The following is a 23,116-nucleotide window of genomic DNA, read 5'->3' as shown; positions in this document are numbered from 1 at the left end:
ATATAAACATAACGAAATTAAACTAATTTGTCAAATAAATGCAGCCATACATACATATATTATGCGCCACAACTCGTGCACGTACAAATAGAAATCACTTCTATGTTATTACTGAGAATGTTAAATTCGAAAGAGAACTTGCCAAGCACACAACATAAAAATACGATGAAAAACTTAGTGAAATATCTTTTAGTGAATAATAGTTTAATGGCAATTGATACAGACGGGCTAGTTTCTTCGTTTCCCCGTATATTTTTCTTAAGAGAACAAATATTTCTTGCCAAATTGCCAATTTTACTAAGTGGTGTGTCACATTACTAACTACTCAAGTAGTTTCTTACCTAGTTTTATTGTTAGGTATTTTTTATAATTATTCCATGTCTGTAAGATTAAAAAGTATTTAGATGTACATGGCTTCTAAAAAAACTATATGATTTAAGAATTAAATCCTATGAAAGTAGTGTTTTTAGTATTCATACTAATACTGTAAATTTTATTATGCGTCGGTCAGTCTATTTAATAATTAAATAGACAGAACTATGTGGATCTTAATTTAATTTTATATTTGGATTAATTGCAGCACTAGAATATAGGGTATCTTTTATGTCAGATGAAGTTACGGATCACAGCTGTCATGATATCTAGCTGTTATTTATCAACGTAATTCTAATAAACTTTAAATTTTTTGTTATGCAAAAGTAAAAAATTCCCAAAAATACGTTGGTACTTAGTGTTTTTAGTTATACTACATGCGAGTAACATATAAAATTCGATCATTACTCAACTATGTTCATTAACTGTGGTACTAACAAGAATTCGACTTCAAACCTAACAATGTTGCCAGCAACAATGAACATGTCAGGGCAGATTGGCGTAACAACTTGAATAATGATTTCCGTGCCGAATTCACAATGGCCGCGGAATGAATGTTGTATATTTTCAATGACTTCAGCATAATGGTTGCAAACAAGCATACGGCACATCTGATGGCAAATGGTTACCGTAGCCTATGGACATTATAATCAAAAGAATATTTATTCATATGAAGTATACAGTACAAGATACTTATGAGAAACAGTTTTTGTTTTTATATAGTAGTAACTGTAATATATTGTAAAAAAAGTAAGTATAAGTAAAGTTTTATAAAATTGGAATGACAAACAAACTGATGGCTCCTCCTACAAGTCTCAGGATTTAAGAATGAGTAAGTTATGTAACCGAACCTTGTAATTTCACTATTCATAGTGAAATGCAGCAAGTTGCAGAAGAATTATGTCCCAAATGTATCTAGTTCCAAACTACGCAGATGTTTTATTATTGCTGTTAATATATATATACAGTAAATAGTTATATACAAAAAAAAACCAGTAATAGAAGACAAAGAATCATACTCATGAATACAAAACTTTGTATCGTGCAAGAATATACTCTGCGACCATTGGAAATTAGACGGTGTGCTAATCCACTGATCAACGAAGACGTTAAGCTAATATTTAAAAATTCAACCTTATTTTTCTATTAAAACTATATTTCCTAATTATTAAAATTTATTTATACTAATTTTCCATTGTGGCACCACCGCGTATAAACTAACTAGTGTTGCCATTATATAGTAGCGTGCTCGAGTAGCGACTTTCACTCGGCCGTTATCCGATGTACCAGCCGCCCGTCACATTGTAATATTACGTCGTTTTCAAATGTTGCGCCTGTAATGATTTTTTAATGATCACATAATGACTGACAAGCGTGTAGCGGGTTATGATTTATTGAGGGACCGCTCGCGTGATAGGTAACCTCAGTGCTACGGTGTAGCGACGTGACGCGATGCCGAAGACACGCTATCATGACTGTTATGTCAATATTATATTTTTTATATTCACTTTTTTCATAAGAGTAACAATTGTACAGATGACTTCTAATATATATATAAATCTCATGTCGTTGTGTTTGTTTATCAAACTCATCCGAAACGGCTTTACCAATTTTTATAAAATCTTGTGTGAGTCTGAGAATGGGGCAAGATCTATTTTTCATCACCTCTCAATGATAAGTGTGACCCATTCCTTTTAATTTTTTTTTAATATCTTACGATTCGATTAAAAATACATACAACCCGAAAAATTAGGGTTCTACCATCAACCCCTATTTTTAATAGCGATTTTAATTTATATAGCAAACAACGCTGGGTCAGCTAGTTTTTTTTATAAAATCATCACCTGTAGCTAAGTCATCACCAGCTAGTTGTCTAACTAGCTGTTACCCCCTATTTCATCTGCTTTTTTTTTTAAATAATTTATATACATAAATAGTGTAAGCTATTGTGTATGCATACACAGGTAAATAGTAAAAGTATCAATTGTGTGAAACTGAGTTTGTTTATTACGCATTAACGATGTAAACAATATTATGATATATAGCATGTACGAACACGTAAATAAATATTTGGGCTTGAATAGAGCATACACTACCTTTTATAAATAAAATTGTTAAGTGAAACTAGTAACAATTTAATGTTTAATTTTTTATCAAATTTGACATTCTAATTTTTTTCATTCAATTCTATTGATACCTGTCTCTACGGCCTTTTAACGTCGACAATTAATCAAACTGATATTCAAACAAAATAAAATCAAACTATTCATATATTGATATATTTTTTAAATATGTGTTATTACACTGTGTAAAGAACTTAAGGGTAGCATTTCAGTAAGACAATGTTGTAATTATTTCTATTCGTGTAACCGACAGGTAGGCAATGGAAAAACAAAACTTCAATATAGAAATATGTTTCAAGAAAAGTAAAATATCGTGCGACGGTTGTTGACGAATATTAATTATATACAAACAAGAAGGGATTTCTTGGAAAAACTGGGGGAAAATAATAATCACATAATTGTATATTATTCAAATAAGGCGTGCTGTTGTAACTTTGGGCATACTTCGTAATAGACGATGTGGTTTTATCGTTAAATATTAACTGTGCCTATTTCATCAATGTATATTAGTTATATATATTAGCACCGAAGAGTTTTTATTAAAATCGATGAGATTTAAGTCTTTTAAGTGCAATAATTAATCAGTAAGCATAATGGAGCAAATAACCACCTCTAATGGTTTTGTGTATATGTCTGTTGGCGATTCTAAATCTATTTTGTCATCAAAATCAAAATCAAAATCTTTTTTGTCGGAAAACAAATACTGCTTTGGGTATTGTCCAGGGTTGTTATGAATATTAATCGTGTATTAGGTAATTAATAATATTCAACTGAAATATTACAAAGGCACAACACCTTTTCCTTATTTTTAAGTATCAATCACAAATTAAAAAATAAAGAAAAAACCTAGGTAACTGAGTTTAAGCATTTTTTTGTTGTGTCGTTGGGTTATTATTCTATAATTATTACTACTAATTATCTAATTTGTTCGCAGACTTCATGTCGCTGGAACTGGTGGAAGGATATCCAGTACTTCTCGTTAACTATGGTTCTGGTACCACCCGTCTCAACAACAGTGTGGTACGCGTCGCTGACGGTAAACCCCATCTCATCGAGATTGTCCTCATGAGAAGCTCCATAGAAATGTTCGTTGATCGATGCAAGCTGTCCACGTGCATGAGCTTGGCTGCTCCAACTGGTCCGAAGCAAATTTTGAATGGTTAGTATCTTTTGTATATAATATATTGACTGCGTCCAGCATTACCAGAGCAAAGGAGAAGCAAAACTTCTTTTATTTATACGTACAAATCTGGTGTGTTTTGTTAGCAGTTGATAAATATTCAACTGAAATATTACAACAGCATAAAACTTTTTTTCTTATTTTTAAGAAAATAGCAAATACAAAATAAAAATTTAAATTTCTGGGCAATTTTATTTCGTGTTCACACACACAAGTTTCTGCTGTTACAACTAGAGACATGATATAATGCTCACTGTTAATTTCTAGAGCTTTTCTTCATTACTTATTGCTAGCGGACTTGACACACTACGTCCTACATACCCTTACACAGTATGAAATCATCTCAAAATGTACACATAAAATTTCATTCAAAGCAATGCAACAGTTTAGTTAGGTGACAAATACACATACAGATAATATTATTTCTATTTATCTACACAGTAAACGGACCTCTACAACTCGGCGGTTCAAGTATCGATCTGCAGGATGTAGCGCGATCTTTTGCATGGAAGTATATGCCTACGAGTCAACCTTTCATGGGCTGCATCAGCAATTTCACCTACAACGATATTGTAAGTATTATTTTCATACCTTTTCAATGAATAATGTTTAAGAATTTCTTTGATCTTATTTAGATTTTATAGACCATCGCTTATTGTAAATGAACATATCAAGTTCTATCTAATTTAGAATTATTTAGAAGGTATTTAAAATGTAAGGCAGATGATATTTTTTTTAATTAGTCATAATGGAATGGTGTACTTCATACTCTCTAACTCCACGTTAGTGGAGCACCAGTGAAGGACAGTAAGATGAACAGCATTTTAGGTCAGTTAATCATGACAATTTCACCAAGTATTTGTCATGACATTTCCAAGGGGGAATGAATGGCGTGGATGTCTACCTCCCATGGTACATTGCTAGCAATGAGTTCAACAGTTCACATTACTAACAATCCCCTTTCCTTGGTAGATAATAATATGTTATCTATATTCGGTTTTCATAAAGTAGTCATAATAGCTTCGAATAAAATATCTACCTACCTTAGGCTAACGCCAAGTTAAGCTACTTTTCTGTCCTAGTTTTTTCGCGATAGACTATTATAGCATTAGGCTAACGCCAAGTTAAGCTAATTTTCAGTACAATATAAACATGTATCCATGTATAATCATTCGGTTTGGTGAGTGATTATTATATCATGTATGTATTATAAAAAAGACATATTTAAGTCTTTCTATAAGTTATTCAGTACTCTCTAACTCTCTCTCTCTTTTTCTAAATAATATCTTTTTTCCCAATACTTCGAGGCGTCTGGTCGCCCGTATCCAATACCGAGGCTGGACCTATCAAACTGAAACGAATAACTGTAAAAAAGTCGAATTGTGCTTAGTTTTGGACTAGACGGCACTGTGTGAATTTCCCTGGCTAAAAAAGTACACTTTACGTTTATTTGCATCTACCATAATCTCTTCATGTTGCATTAAAAAAAAACCTTTTTAGAATGTTTAATGGTGCCACTTTGTACAAATCACAATAGATTGTGTCGTATGATCCGTTGGTAGAAATGAACTAGTACGGTATTATTATGTCTTCAGCGCAAGAGCCCTTTTAAAGTCGGAAGTAAGGCGGTGTTATTAGAAGTCGGGAATAAAGTCCGCCTTTGTACATATTCAATTTCAATTTACGTATTTATTTGTGTATTTTAACAGAATTCTACAGTAAAGTTACAAACATAGATATTTAATGAATACAAATTATTGTCTGTGAAGTTCTAACAATCCGTAAGTGATTTTTAGCAGTTTCACATTTTGACAAAAATAAGCCGCCACTGTGGCGAAGAAAACACATAATATTGAGCTAGCACATTTTTTATGTAACTGGAAAGTCAAACAAGCTGACGGTGCACCCGGTGGTAAGTGGCAACAGTCGCTTATAAAACTTGACGAGCATGGCAACATTCTATGCCCATATCCATAATACCCATTATGTATTGCCATTCCAGAGAACTGACATATTAGTAATATGTCTTACCATGTAATTTCATTGCCATATCTCATCTCCAAGCAGCTTTGTGGTTTGCGGTTAAAATGGATGATAGTGGTATCCCACGCATATGACTTTACAGCACGTCTCCATCTGGTGAAAACCTCTGGCATTTTACATGTCGTTTCAAATAAATAAAATTGAAATGTCTATTATAAACTTCTATCTTTATCTTCTGTCTTCTATAGAAGTATATACAGTAATTATATGAAAAAAAAATTATCACCCTACCTGTTCTCTGTTTTGTTTTAGCTAATCGCTGAAACGCTTGGACTGATTTTTATGGGAATTTCATTCGCAGATAGCTTTATTATTTTAGAAAATACGTTAAAAAAGTCTTTATTTTAATAACAAAAAGTTATATCCACGAGGGCATAGTCATGGGTACAGCTAATAACGATTAAAAATATTTTTAGCCATAGTCAAGTACCTACTTTGTTTTCACTTATAGTATATTCAGTACAATATCCACAAAGGACGCTAATGTATTATTTATATAGTATTCTTAAATAATATTCAATAATATGAGCCCTGTTTTGTTGATGAATTATATAAATAGATTTCATATAGAATTCAATAGGACAAATGCCATTCATAATATTTTCCTTCAGCCAAAATATAAGTAAAGGTTTTCATATTCTGCTTATAGAGATCAACCTTGAATGCTGGTAGGATTCATTATTGATTTCCATTACGGATAACTTATTACCTTTTCAATGAAGGTCTCTAACCTTCTGAATATGTAATGGTTTAGAATCCTTTATTTTGTTTGGAATTATATATATAGCATTTTATAAATATACATCAATATCCTTCTAATTAGTGAATTACTCATTAAAAAACCATTATTTAGAAAGTATATAAACTTACCAGGAATGTGAGGTAAACGTTAATGTGTGCAGTAACAAGCTTAATCTGTATTTACTGAATGTTTTCCAATAAAGTGGGAGCTTCCTTGGAGTAGTTACTTTACCCGCTTAATCTACAATTTAACTACTTTACATTTACAAATTGTAGAATGGAATTGGCAATAATTATAATACTTACACTTCTTTAACGATTGTATTCGTCTCTTGGATTTATGTAATGTAAATGTTTATTACTAAAAATAAAACTGTCAAAATAACACATATTGATGATGATGATGATGATCTACAAAAGAACAAAAACAGTATCAAATATAAAAAAAATAATATAATTTCAATTATACATTAATTGTACACATTGTTGTGTTGGTATCTTGATATGCTGAGATAAGTATCAGGAAAGACTTACACCGTTTTTGAGATTTAGATCCTTGACAAAATACAAAATTTTTAGATGTTTTATACCTACTTCAAAATATATGAGCATACATAAAATCCAGAGAGTATGTATTAAAAGGAACGACCACTAACATAGGAGATGGTTATGTTCTGAGGTAGACTTCTGTCCTAAGCCCATACTGCAGAGGACGTTTCTAAATAAAAAATACCATCATATGTGCAGGTGAAATGAGTATGATCAAACAACGACAACGAATCCGTGGCTTAGAGGCAATTAGCTTAAATTACAACAGAAAAATCTCAGAACTTGAATTCTTACAAGTAATGTCCTCAATTAAATATCAAAATTCTGAATTTCTCGGACTATCAAAATACCCGTAATTTATTAACCTTTAATACTAATTACATTACGTAATACCGTTTATACGAAAAATCTGTTTTCTCTCTTGCAATCTTTAAAATAATTGACCATTATCAGTAATGCTATCGTTTAATTTCGTATTGCAGGATCCTTTAAGTTACTGTATAAAGACATCCATTTAAATCGATATATATTTTGTAATGAAAGCTTCAGTAGAGTGTAAATTTCATTTAGGAGCGTTCATTTCCACTGAAGAGTATTCTAGCTGTATAGCTAATATGGTTGCATTCGCTTTGATAAACCGAATCAGGCCATGGCTACCAACTAAACTAGAAACTACTAGGTATATATGTACAAGTATATTATACTTCTTATTAATGACGATTTAACTGTAACTACAGTACATTACACTACATTTAAAATAACAGATTACAAAGATCTTAAGAAATAATTTGTACAATGGCGAACTTATCCCAAATGAAAATTGGTGGTGGAAATAGATATACATACATGACAATATACCAACAATAAAAAACAAACGCGTTATATATAATTATAACATACAATAACAGCAATATTAAATAACTACATACTTAAGTATAATAGTATTAGATAATGAAACTACTTTTTGTACTACTTATATATTTAAAAGAGTACTTGCTCAATTAAACTCAAATTATTTTTTATCTCTCTTACAAACCACAACACATTCTCTCTTATTAGCTACACTACACTAGGAGTGAAGCCCTATACAACAATGATACAGTATTATGGTATAGGGCTTCATTCATAGATAGTTAATATAAAAACAATGCAAAAAAAAAACAAGTTAAATTTTCATCATCAAAATATTTCATTAATAAATAAGCCAAATTATATGAAAAACAACTAGTTAAGTAGCCGAGGAAATAATGTTTTAAACTCTCAACGATGTTTATGAAATTACAGTTGAGGTAAAAGTTACATTCGACTGTACTTTGGAGGTGTTAAGTGTACTAAAGCACGGTACTCTTAATTCTCAATTAGTTTTCTGCAACGAACGCCATTTTGAAACATTAATAGATTTTAGTCTGTACTTTTATTTTTAACAAAACACTTTTGCAATCGGGAATTGATTAAAGTTTTTTTAGTCCAAGCAACGCAATGTTCATTTTATCGTATTTTTGCCTAAACAATCGAGGGATACCACTGTTGTTGCGGTATCGATTTTTAATTTAGTCTTAAATGATGGTCGGTTTTATTTAGTGGAACTGAATATTGTTAAAAATATTTTTGTATACAGGTATACAATCTCGGCCAGCCGTCACTCGAGAAGGAATCTGACCCTAGTTGTCAACGGAGTATGTATACGGCGGTCACATTTGGAATCGATACGAACTTCCTCGTCGCCATATTAGTTTGCATTGCAATATTAATTAGTAAGTATTTATTTTATCGTGCGATATTATAGGTAATTCAGTTTTTTTAATTGATCAATTAACATTCTCTTTTGAGATGAATAACACTACTGTTATGAGATGCATTAGGAGAGGCTTTTTCTGTTGCACTTATGAACCTACAATACGTAGTAATTGGAATCAACAAAATCAATTTAATAAATTCAATTATTTTATGTACTTATAGTTTTTTTTAATTGTCAATGAAATTATTACCTTATTGTTTATAATAATAGAATTTAAATCAGCAAAATTAGTAACTATGACCTTAATAATGTAGCTATAGAATTGAAATTAGTAAGAGTATTAAATCGACAATTTTATTTTCAGTACTACTGCTAGCAATGGTTGTCCACCGGCGAAGGGCTATCGCGTGGGCGGAGAAGGAACTTGATGATATAAGAGAGAACATTATAGCTTACGAAGATGAAGGAGGCGGTGAAGGTGACGCCGGATACGACCTTCATGTCCTCAGACAGATGTATGATGGGCCACCGACTGATGCAGATGCAGCCTTCATATATAGCGGAGGTAATTCATATATTAAATATTTAGTATTAAGTAAAATATATTAAGTATACATATAATATGTAACTGAATGATTACTCAGGTACATAATATATGTAAATTTATAATCAGGCATATACATATATATAGTAGGAATATCACGCCGATTGGCTTATATTTCACAGTCGCGGTTTCGATTCCACGCATAATGCAAACATTTTTATTCATATATTTCATTGGTTTTTTCTGTCAGAAGTATTTTTATCAGTTATCTAGTAACCATAACACAAGCTCTGTTTAGCTTGGAATTGGAACTAAATAGCTGTATAATGATCAGGGTTATTTTTATATATGTGTATATATAGTTCATAACATATAATTTGTAATTGTTGGTTATTATTTACTATATGCCCATTTAAATAGGACAGAAATGGCATTCTAATCTAATCAATAGCAGCAATAGAATAGTGGAAATAGCAATATTTTACTGTCAGACACACTAATAAAGTGATCCATATCAGATTATTAAACTACCATTTCGTTTTCACTGATTTTAAACCATGTTTTCCAACTGACAACGTAGATATAATTGAATTGATAAAAAATACATCACTACCTGACGTATTAAAACTCTATAAACTTTGAATTGTTGTGCTTTATAATGTTGCCACAATTATCATTTCAATAAAATATTAATGTTAACAGCCTTCCTTGATGTTATCGGGAAAGCGTTTTATGTTACGAAAATAAACATTGTCTAATATTTGAGTTCCTTTATTTATATTTATTATAATTCAGTACGCTGTGTTTTTTTGTATGTAAGAAAATTATAATCTTGTTTTGGAATTTATTTATTCAAAGCATTTTTGATATATATCAAACAGTACATTATTTTCGACTAACATTATTATTCACATATTAAGTATTGACGCACATATTAAAAATATACTTTTTTGTACCAATTAATATAAGAAAATGTACGATTCCGGATACTTATAAAAATCGAACAAATAATAATAATAAATATGTTTATTATGGCAGTAATCCCATAAGATTATGATTGATTAATGAGAATTTTTTCTTATTTATAGTATGCCATTCTCCTATATAGATAGTCTGTTTTTTTAATGTCGTGATAAACTATATTACTAATGGTAGTATAAAACAGTACTATAATACAACGACCAAACCAAACTATATCCGAACTCGTATTTAATGCCTGATGATGACGGTCGGAATTTGATCACCATTAGAATTTGAAGATCGTAACGGTACGGAAAGGTGACTAAACTTTCCGTACACATATACAGTACGCTATTTGCAGCGGAATTAAACAAAATAATATAAATTCAAGTAGAAAAATGAATTTCCGCAAAATACCACCTAATTTGATAAAATATACCTAATATTATTGACTGCGTAGACTTTCTCCTATATCTAATAAATGAATATTATGAATATCAAGATGCGAGAATAGTAACGTGTATTGTTTCTCAGGCCTAAAGTCCGCCGCGCCAGACATATCCGGCTTCCTGGATGACAAGAAATCCGTCCTGGATCGAGATCCCGATATCAACCCGTACGACGACGTACGGCATTACGCTTACGAGGGAGATGGCAACACCAGCGGTTCACTGTCATCGTTGGCCAGTTGTAAGTATAAATAACTCTATATTTAAGGTTAAGTTTTTGAGGTTAATGAACTTGTTATGGACTCCGAAATTTAACATAAATATACCTAGGGGTTATCAGTATAAATATTATAAAAGTTTTTAAAGAATTGGATACTGAAAATAGAGTGTTGGTAAAAATATTCTACAATGAAAGATACTTGAATTGTGTTATATGCTATAATACAATTGGGTACAAACTATAGTGCCATAATCCCATAATATATATGCCTGTTTGTATGTTTATTTGTTACCTTTTCATGGCTAAACAGCTGAACATGTTTATATCACACGTATGTTATTTTCTATCTCTAAAAATAACCTACAAGGGGGTGGAAAAGGGATGAAAATTTTAACAAATGAAGTCGCGGTGCTCACCTATTATATTATAAAATCCAACAATGTATGTATGTAGATAGATACCTTTTAACTAACCCTAACTTCTCTTTTAGGTACGGACGACGGAGACCTGAAATTTAATTATTTGTCCACATTTGGCCCTCGTTTCCGCAAACTGGCGGATATGTATGGCGACGCTGAGGATGACAGAGCCCCACACGAGGAGTCATGGTGCTAGCGCCACGCCTGGCTCGTGTAGCCGCGTAAATGTAACCCCTATATGACTCTTGCGTAAGGGCGATAATGCCGTGTTGCTTGGTGACCAAGCTGTGAAATGCCTTAACCCTCATTTTCGTTGTATTACTAAGTTCGACGCGTTTGAGTTTAGTAACTCGATTCGAATGGAACCCACCGTCTCAGAGGATTATGCTTTAAATTTTTTACTACAATTGTTCTAATTTGCAAGTGATGGTATAATGACGATTGATTATATTGTGTGATAATCGGATATAAATACATCCATAGTATAGTCTTGTCATTTGGACTGTTTAAATTAATGTACTGAAAAGTATCCAACCTTTTTTTTCAAAGATTTTTTTTTTTTTTTGAGCAGAAAATGTTATAATATTTTTCTTTTAATGTTTGAAATATTTCTCTTAAAATATTCAAATAAAAATGGTGAAGCACATTGTAAAGGAATATATATATCAATCTTTGTTTACTGCTTGAAACATTTAAAAACCGTTTGAAAATAAAAGAAAAATGCATTGTTTATTAAGAACTACATGTATTGAACAATTGAATTAATATTTGGTACAAAACTGTTTTAGAAAATTATAGTAAACTTCCAACGCATTACGATGCATAGGTCTATTATTTACTATAATTTTCGACTGATGCTTTGATAAATCGACAAGCTTTTTCTTTTGAATACGCGAGCTTTATTAGTTATTATTTATAACATTGTTATGGGTGATGTTAGTGAATAATGTAAGGACATGTCCGAAGTTGTGATGTTTATTAAGCTAACATATTCATTGTTTGAATGTAAATTATTATTTACAATTAGCACGACAAAGTGACACCTGCATTTATGACAACAAAACCTAAAGTGCCATTATTTGAGCCTATAATAATTTTATTTGTACCTTACTACAACGTGTAACACAATTAACTACTATAAATTGTTCAGAATCATTTTTTGAATATATAACAACTATGTTATTAATACAATTCATTAATTAGTTCATTAATATAATTTTGAAGAAAGAAATATTACATTCAAGTCTTAAGAATTCAAACAATAGAGAAACTTATTACCAATAACATTGTATTTTAATATACACTTAATATTTTTTTACATTTAGCAATAAATACCACACATATTCACTAAAAATATTTGCTTAAGTAATTACGTATTTTTTTCTAAAATATTTTATATTTATAATTGTTATCTCAATATTAGATTTCATTTTTTAAGCGTTAATTCTGTTACACGTTGTATATTGTCTTCAAGACTTTATAGATGTTCATACGGGTTTATTAAGCACGTGTGTTTTGACTTGTTAGACAGAGATGGAGTAGGGTGGTCTTTGTCTTTGCATATGACAAAATGTTCGTGCTTGATCAAGCCAGTTAACCGCTATGAAGTTTATTAAATTAGAGCTCTCTCTATTGGTACTCATTAAAAAATATCTCGAAACTGTAGTAGGTTCCGTACGTATGGGAATTGTATAAAATTGTTTTTTAATTGTAATGTATGTTTAATTTACGCATGTCTGTTCCTATCAGGTATGAAAAATATTTTATTGATTTCAATAAAATAGGAATTATTTTAGTTGAACATAAACTCGTAAACACAAACATGTATGCACTTATAATATGAATATAGAAAAAAACGTTAAACATTATAACTTTAGTTGAAATATTGGATTTATTATAAAAAAAATTACTGTCTTTAAAATAAAAGAATAGAAATAACAATACGTGATATTTTTAAATGAGTGCCATATAACGAGAACTACTATGAAAACTATAAAACAAAATGATAATGTTTTATTTTATAATTTTAGTGTAATATTGTATTGCGTTGAATGATAGCATAAGACTGTATTATAGTTGTCATTTTATTTATTAAAATGATATTTGTGGCCCAGAAGCAATGTCGTTGAATTATCGTACGTTAGTTCTATTGTGGGCAGTTATAATTGATTATAATATAACTGTAAATAGGTTTCAATTCAGGTATGTAAATATGTAAATCTCTGATACATATTGAGTGAATGTAGATTGTTTTTTAAATGACGAATGACTAAGCCGTGTGTAGAATAATGTTTCCAGGTGTCTTAAAATTATGCATATCAACGAATATAATATATGTGTACGTACGTAACCTGCATTTTATCTAATTTATCATAAACATGTATTGGTAAGTAGATAATGTAGATCAACCTAAGAATGAAATGTTCTAGAATGTTCTTTTTTAATGTGTTGACATTTTCCGAATTTTCTGTCGAAGAATTTGATATCATTGACATTCGAGTATGTTATTTTTAAAACTTTTGTACATTTTTATAACTACAGACGAAAATTTAATGAAGAATATTTTGTCGTTTTTTATAATAATTATTTCCTCCTGAAGAACGCCTCCGGATGAACACAAGTCGACACATTTGTCACGAAAACTAAATTCATTATAATTCTGGTATATAGTTATAAAAATTTCTAGTATGTGTTAGGTATTTCAAATATATTTTCACAATGTTTTAATTGTGATTATTCCCATATAGTCTAATAGTCGTACATTGGGAGTAAATTAAACATTGACGGCACTAAAATAAGTAATTTAGTGCTGTTAATATAATATTAGTTCAAGAGTTATGTCATAGTTTAATTACCGCCAATGAGTAGAGTTAATTCTTCATTTTGTGGAAGTTAACCTTTTTATGTCCTATTTTTATATACTTATTTTTTTTTAATTCAGGTGAAATTCTTATGTAGCTATTTAACAAAACAACCAGATAACTGTCAAAATATTAAACAAATTAAAACAGCATATTGAATATTACGCTTTATTATATGATACATAGATAAAACTAGTGTAATTAGTTATCTGCAATGCGTATTTTTACTTCAAATTAAGAAGTCAAGATAGTAGATAGTACGTCTGTAATATTTATTTAAAGTATTTTTTAAGAATTCCTTGTGTACATTCAATCTAAGTTACTATTTTCCGCGTTATACACGCCTCATTCACAAAGAAAAAAACCTGCTACAAACCCATAATTAGTATTACATCATTGAGCGGAGCGCGTAGCGCAGAGCGATATTAGAGATTACATTTGTACTCTCTACTCCTGCGAAACGGCTTGACCGATCCGACCGACAGATCAAAATTTCTTCGAAAGTCAAACCTCATGCCTACATCGTTTAACCACAAAAAAAAATTCTATCGATCATGGTCGATTTTTTAAGAATATACGCGCTCCGCTCATCTTGACCTGGTATATAAACAACTCATCGGTAATAAACTTAGTTAATTAAATTTATCCTTACGACTGCTATCCCAAATAGAGTCAGAAGTATTGTCAACGGAGCATGGTGAACGCAACACTTAACATGCCCATATAAACCATATTTGAGTCAAGTCAATACCTTTGTTTGCATCATCTATTTAAATTATATGTGTTGGATTACTTGCTTAACATTCCGTTTTACGTAATTAAACATAAATATTTGAATGGGTAATGAGTTTGTGCTGTCTTTTATTTAGTATATTTTTTTACCTGTTAACCTTTTGTAATTGTGAATCAATACGGTAAGTGTATTTTTGTAAATGTTTAATTCATCTCGTCCGTTTTTTTATATATTTTTTTTAAGTATTCCGTCTTTGTAAAGAGTTGTATTTTAATTTTATATTTTTGTACGATGTATAATACAACTAAAACGAAATTATTTCCATTATATAAAAGTGTTTGTTTAATAATTGTATAACAAACATTTTTTTTATATTCATGCAAGAAGGCCTAAAACTTAGTAAACAGTGAATTAATAACTATTTATGTTTTTGATATCATAACATTTTACTTGCGGCCTATAATTTCTCTCAATACATTGTGAATTTATATATAATTGTGAAATTATAAATTCTTTTCCTATGTTGACACAAACAACAATATATAATAAAACCGAACATGTATAATTAAAATTTTAATTTTATATTAAATGAAGAATGGTCATAATTATTTTTAAATTAAAACGAATTATTTTGTAATGTCATTTTAAATCATAGTGATTTATTGAAGGTGACTATATTGTTAAATGCAATTATTTTATGTAAACTGAATAAATGTTTGTATTTTATTATATATAACATAAAAATTTAAACAACAAACTTATCAATGTACAGTCAGGTTTAATAATAAATAGATTGCATCTATTATATCTATATTAGGTACATATATACACTATAATATTTCAAAATGATAATAATGTAATAGTGCTTCTAATTTTAACTGTGTAATGAAATATAATTACCAATCTGTCCATAGTAATTATTATATTATGCAATGACGTCAACATAACTTATTCATGTGCTATATAATTATTAAGATGTGTTTCTATATGTGTACATCCATCATTCCAATAGTGTAATGTAGCTATGTTTTACTAGTGTACTTGTTGTTGTGTCTACGTATAATTATTAGTCTTAAATGGGAAGCTCTGAATAACATTTCACAGTAATGTAACATCTAATGTTACATTTAGAGAAAATGTTACATTCCGTGCTGCTTATGCATTTATACGGAAATTTTTTAGTTGTATGATTGGTAGCTTTTGTTTTTTATGAATTTATAGTTCTACGGTTTTACTCCAATTGTAAAATGTTACATTTTGAGAAATGTTACAATACAGTGCTGGCCTATATTGGAACAATTATTCGTACTTATTATAGTCTGGTGGTGAACATTTTCTGTTGCATACATATTTTGTATGTAGAAATGGTTACCATCAGAAAAAAATTAAGACACTGCCATTTAAGAAAGGGAGAGAGGATAGGTAGTCTTTGTAAATTTATAATATTAAAATATGCGTACATAGATAAATGTAATTATAGTGAGTAATTGATTTTTATATTTTATCTAATTCCCATTTAATTTTTACGTATTTTATATCTATGAAATAATTTAAGTAGTAACCGTGTTGCTATTTTTGTGATGACGGTAATATGGTTGACGGTGGAGTATATATTGGACTGCTGGTAAATTATTTCATACCTACTTGTATTATAAAAGTGATAGTCATAGCATTTTCTAAGAAAATTGTCTAATGTCCCAAGCAACGCCTAATAACTACTTGAATTTTGCCACATTTGTTCACGATCTAACTTTGAGAACTTTGTAAGTTAGACCTTTGCAAATTGTCCGAAGAATATGTTTTAAATACATTAACATTGAAGGGGCAAACTTCTAGGACGTACTTTCTTTGACCACTACTCCGTATGGATCAAGTTGCTAATAGTAATTTCTAAATATATTTAAGATGCCGTTGTGATTGGCACTCTAAGAATCGAGGTTTAAAGTTCATTATAAAGTAAGGCAAAAAGTAAGGCTCAGACTGATCGTCATAAATGTAAGTTGATGATAGATTGTATGTTAAGTAACAATGTAAAATTTATAGCGATTAAAATATTGATACTTATTCAATTAAGTGAAATAAAGTGATTCAATTTAATTTTGTCTTTTATTTTGAACACACATTTTACAGGAGTCCATGTCACTCTCTGTTCTCTCTGCATATTTACCCCTTAATTATATACAACGTTTGAAACATTAAGGCAATTGGGTATATCTAAACTGATAGTAATTAATAGAATAAATCGACTAGTTACAAAAACTGTATTTAATGTATAATATAATAGGTTTATTATATACAACGAAAACAAACTATTTACAAATAAAAATCCACAAAACTAAATCGAAATAATATATAATAATAATAAAACTAGATATAAATTTGTTTATATACTACCATTTTTTTTTTCGTTTATTTTTTTGTATCAAGTATTTTTATGGCCCTGGAAATTTTCTATCAGCCATTAAAAATTGTTAGTGTTACTATGTGCCAGGTTCACATAAATCCAAAGAGATCGCAAGTGTTAGGTATTAAAATTAACAATAATTTTTATGTTTGCTCCTCATAAAATTGGTTATAATTACTTCGTAAGAGTTCGTTTTGTATCGTTATTTGTTCTGACTAATTGAGTAAGATATAGTATATCCTATTCATATTTGATAGAATTTAGATATTACTTTCCTTATTGTTACATTGTTATAATGTATTAAGTGTGTCCCGCAGTTTCACATAGGTACTGTTTTAAAGAAAAGGCGGCCGCCATTTTCGTCCAACCCAACTTAACACCTCGGATCACCATTCCCGCAGTCAGTTATTTTTGCTTAGCATTAATATTGACTTTTTTTTATTGTCGCCTGAGGGTCGCATGATGTGTTTCTCAGAAATATAATATATGAAATAGAAAAAGGTTTTTTTCAAATCTGATTGTTCTAACTAAACTTTATATTATACATACCTACTATATATTTATATTACAAATTAGTATAGATTTATTCACATTTGACAATAATTACAAGTTCTAACGTAACAAAAATAAAATTATTGTACGTACCTATTTTATTTCGTCGTATTTCCGTATATGAGGTTGTATATCAAAAACAATTGTTTTTGCCACAACGAAGTGGCCAGTGCTTCATTTCCGAGGACAGAACAAAGGGCTCTTTGAAAAGGGTTTGATTTGTTTATTGTTCAAGCATTTTTATAAATTTTCGACGAAGGTAAAGAACAGCCTTCCAGAACATAACGAAAAACACGACACCTGTGCTTTTAAAAACATTGTTTATTCTTTCAACGATGTGCCTAAATAATAGGTATCTGAGTTTAATAGCAGGTAAAAACCTGAGGTAGACTTAGTAAAACCGTCGACCCTCGGTCCCTCAATTTTACATATACCAGACGTCAAGAAGCTTATTTTGTAAGTTGTGTATCGGTTGTAGGCTGCCAATTAGGCAGTGAAATTACAGGATAAGAGGCATGACATCAGTCCTTAGTGCTAAGGCAACGCATGAGTGGTATCACCGACGTGAACACTACAGATATGACATTATCATGTAGATAATGTCATATCTGTAGTGTTGTTCATATATATAGATGACTGTTATCACTTTCCATCAGATGAGCCGACAGCTTGTTTGCCATTCCAAATTACGTAAAATAGGTAGGTTTAGCACAAAGTCGTCTGTATGGTATTTATGTTATACCTTATACCTATGTTAGTTTAAAGAATTCTCCATTATCCCAGCATTTTTCTTCCGGAGCGACTGCTCTAGATCTCTGAAACAATCTCTGATGGGCACTTTTATTTATATCTACTTATATTGAAATATTCCATAATAGTTATTTATGCATTATGACTAACATTATGACTAATATTAATAAAATATAACAATATTTTATTAAAACTTTGTTTTATTACTGTACATTTTGCCGACTCTTTTTTACGCTCTTCATACACAGATGTCACTACACCTATTCATATGGAGCAGTTCACATATCAAAATAAATATAAATCATTAGTAATTTTTTTTCTATTTTTCTGTATTAAAATATTTGTAAATCCAAATAATGATTTAAAAATTCTCATTAGTTTATTACTATTCTAGACAATAACATTGTAGGTTAGTATTTTATTATATAATAGTATTCATATACCTACAATATTATTATAGTATTGTAGGTTTGTAGGTAGGAAAGAGTTTGTAACAAATAGGTACATTAAGTTCTAACAGATAACTTATGATCATTATATCATCAAAAAGAAATTCGGTTGAGTTTTTTGCCAGTTCTTCTCAACTGAATCTGTATACTGAACTGGATGGTAAGGAAAAATATTAATATAAAAATTTGAAGTTTCTAAGGGCTAAAATGTCCTACATGAATAAATTTATTTTGATTTGATTCGACTATACATCAGGAATTATGCTCAGGATATATATATCGAATAAGGTTGCGATGTTGTTTGCTATACAGTTAGACAAACAAATAAATATAAGCAAAAAAATTGAATTTAAAAAAAAAATAACAAACAGACCCGCGAAACTTTGTCTGCATAACACTTACTTGACATTTATCATTATATTTTTCCTAATTAGACCTTCAAAATCCCTAATATCTTTTTAAATGTTTTATATTGACTATGTGTTAGTCTGATGTATAAGATATATTACTGTAAAGTTTCATCAGAATCCGTTCAGCAGTTTTTGCGTGAAAACGTAACAAACATACGCACAAACTTTCGCGTTTAGAATATTATCTTATCTGATATATCAGTAAGATAACAATAATAATAATCTCAAAACAATTCACACAGTGCCATCTAGATCCAAGTTAAGCTAGGTAAAGCTTGTGTTGGGGCGTGAGTCGGGCAACCTCCTCGTATGTTCCAGCCATTGGGAGCAAGCCAGCTTCCCCATCCTCGTGATACGTCCGCGGGGAACGGTGGCCGAGCAATGGTTTGGTTCTGGTACGCCCTGGGCGGGATAGTAGTAGTTCCTTCGGGATATTGCTACTATGTAGTCCGATGAAGGGGGTCGACACAGGCCCATTGTCCCACACAATGGGCCCAGGCGGGGCCCGTCCCGGCCGTTGAGCGTTGCGTTGGTGGCCCGCTCCTGCTATGACTCTTCTCTTGGGCGGCAGTCTGCCGTTCACACTACAGGAGCCGAGTTGAGGGTGAAGCGCATCCCCTATTCAGGTGCGTACTCCCCACGGTGCCAGCTTGCGGGGTCCGTGGGTCCGCCGCCGCTGGAGTCGTAGTTGATTGCCAGCTCGATCCCGCGACCCTGGCACTATGGCGGCGTATCATGGGGTTTTTGGTGAGTAGGAGTCTCACAGTACCCGTCCGCCCAACCCTTAAGACGGCCGGGTCTCCATGAGGGATTTTTCCCACTTAAAAAAAAAAGTTTAAGCTTGTGTTATGGGTACTAGATAACTGATAGAAATACATAATATTTTTTTCGTAAATGCATACATTTTATACGTAGAAAACACGTTTGAGCCATGTGAGGAATCTAACTCGCGGCCGTTGGAATTAAGGCGATGTGCTAAACTGCTAAACCACCGAGGCGGTCTATGTCATAAAAATCTAGGCACCAGTTGAGTTTCATGCTAAGTCATCTTAAACAAAGCATGACTTAAATAATTATTTTTATATTTTAATACTTACATTAAAGATAATTTAATCATGGTAGGTATATTTTATGTATTCATATTATTCATATCAGAAATATATTACATACTACTATTAGTATATAGTTTAGTTCTGATAAGATAAGTATATGGTTAAAACCATTAATAATTATCAAATAGTTGTTCCCCATATTCTCTTAAATGTGGGTTTATCCAAGAGTTTATTTTTAGTTATATATAATTATACACACATCGCTTTTGTGCGTAATCCTCAATGTGTTTTAACAGCTGAAATTGTATATCATGTTTTTGTTATACTAGCTGTGCTCGCGACTTCGTCCTCGTCTTATAGTTAGTTACTTTACCCTTTTACTTTAGTATTACCTTGACAAAAAAGTCAAAAATAATGATTTTCCATACAAATTTTCATCCCCTATTTTCCAATCCCCTAATTCAAAACCAAACTTTTAATGTTATATTTATTTTTATTTATAACAGTCTAAAAAATAAGTTTCTAACTTCTACCTTTAAAATAATGATACTTCCATACAACATTTCGTCTTCCCTTTCAGTCCCTTACAACCCTTTTTTGCGAGGACAACAAGACACAGACAGACACACAGAGTTACTTTCGCATTCATAAAATTAGTAAGGAGTAGTAGTATACAATTTCAAAAGATAGATTTCAAAATAACGGAGTTCACATTCTTAGTGTAACGTATATGTATAAAGTTTCCAAAAATCTATATGAAATATTATACATAATATTTTAAGACAATTCAGACAGCATCATCTAGTCTCAAGTGTTATAGGTACCAGACTTATCTTATTCTATCCACGACTTCTTATATTGTAAACTGATAATTTCCATTCTACATCCATACAAAAGTATTCGTTGAAATATAAAACAATTCTGTTTTTATTGCGGCAAAATAATATTATAATATAGGATTTTGCGAATCAGCTGTTAATCTTGTGGATCGGTTTCTGTGACAAGGGTTGTTTTTTTTATTATCCAGTGGGGACCGTTTGATATCATATGTTGACCCTATGATTTTATTTCGTTAGACACGTCAGATACACACACTCTTCTGAATTATGGTTGTTAAATATCATACTGTATATAAATTAAAATAATAAACGTTATCCATTTGTACAGATGTTAACGTTATAATAACGTCAAGACTGTATCTGTATTGTTATTTTATTTAAAGTAATTCCGTTGCCTGCCTGTATAGTTCATATAAAAAACTAAAACCAATTTTGGCGCCAAAAAAAATGACACCTGAATGATACAAAACGAAATATTTATTTTTACCTGATAGTAAACGGAAATCGTCGCCCGCTGTCATATACATCAACAGCACCACAATATCATGTGACGCTCGTTTTTTATTACTTATACTGCAATAGTAGAAACAAGCATACGGCCCATCTGATGATATACATATCCATAGATAACCATGTATAACCTATGGACATCTGAAACACCATGTCACGTGCACATTGCTGACCCTTAAGAAACCTTTAATATTCTTGAAAAATTCCATGCTCTAGATTCGCGGCAAAAACTGGTAGTTCATTCAACAATCTCAGAGTATGCGGGATAAAGCTCCTCTGAAACCGCACTGTCCGAGCCCAATTAAGTTCCAGCATGTGGGGAACAATTCCCTGCCCATGATACCACTGATGGATTGTCATTCTGTAGATATTTGTTTTTTGATGTAATTTTACTAGCCTTACCCTTTACAACAACTATATACTCTGTAACGACAGATACTTAACGATATTGGTCAACTCTTCCAGGGTCTACTATTTTGTTCAATGATCTGTTAAACTGTTACTTACACGATCGGGGCGTACTGGCAAATTGCCAAGTCGAGCTACGACTCTATTATGTGAAAATAAGGTAATAATTCATACACACCGATAATATCATGCTACGTTAATAAACATAATAAAGTTGTGGAACGTTTAACGATTGAAAATATGGTGTGTATACGTACACTTTGAATCTTTATAAGGGAGCAGTTGTTGCTTTAATAGTTTTACCACTAAATCTAGTGGATTCTCCCTCCCCTCCCCTCCTTTAGTGACAAAATTTGTATGTAGTGGTTCGTGATTATTTTAGAATTCAAATATTGAACAGTTAAACGTAGATTATATATAAAATATGAAGTAATTTTTTAAAATATTATTTTAATTACTAGTATTAGACTAAAGTAGAGTACATTTTCAATGGTAAAACGAGATATCAAAAAAATATTCAGATACGGCGAGAATTGCAATGAGATACCTACATATAACAATTGTGATAGGATTATGCCTTATAATTCACTCAACTTAGTTAATTTGACTATGAAAACTAGAATGGTGGTGTACCTATTTATATTACTTTTTAATAAAGTTAATGTAAGATAACATTTTAATTTTTAACACAATCTTTCGATATATTAATAAAACTTTAGATATCTAAAATAAAGACGTATTGCACGTATTTATGCAAATTTATAATGTAGTGTTTTTTAAATTTTGTGCTACTAGACGGCAAGTCTTCTA

The 23,116-nt window shown here is 30.8% G+C and overlaps 1 protein-coding gene across 1 annotated transcript in view; it reads left to right on the top strand.

Annotated features, from left to right (window-relative positions):
- LOC131846389 (DE-cadherin) overlaps positions 1-12,003 on the top strand; it is a 251,292-nt gene extending 239,289 nt beyond the window's left edge. Inside the window, exons 19-24 of the mRNA XM_059195665.1 lie at positions 3,430-3,654; positions 4,117-4,247; positions 8,627-8,762; positions 9,111-9,311; positions 10,785-10,940; positions 11,410-12,003. Coding sequence (XP_059051648.1) covers positions 3,430-3,654; positions 4,117-4,247; positions 8,627-8,762; positions 9,111-9,311; positions 10,785-10,940; positions 11,410-11,534 — 974 coding nt within the window. The 3' untranslated portion in view covers positions 11,535-12,003. The remainder of the gene's footprint in view (positions 1-3,429; positions 3,655-4,116; positions 4,248-8,626; positions 8,763-9,110; positions 9,312-10,784; positions 10,941-11,409) is intronic.
- Positions 12,004-23,116: the final 11,113 nt, after the last annotated feature.

The sequence above is a fragment of the Achroia grisella genome, unplaced genomic scaffold (genome assembly GCF_030625045.1).
Source record: "Achroia grisella isolate CSIRO2021 unplaced genomic scaffold, CSIRO_AGI_Agris_v1 utg511, whole genome shotgun sequence".
NCBI lineage: Eukaryota > Metazoa > Arthropoda > Insecta > Lepidoptera > Pyralidae > Achroia > Achroia grisella.
This window is presented reverse-complemented; position numbering and strand designations above follow the sequence as displayed.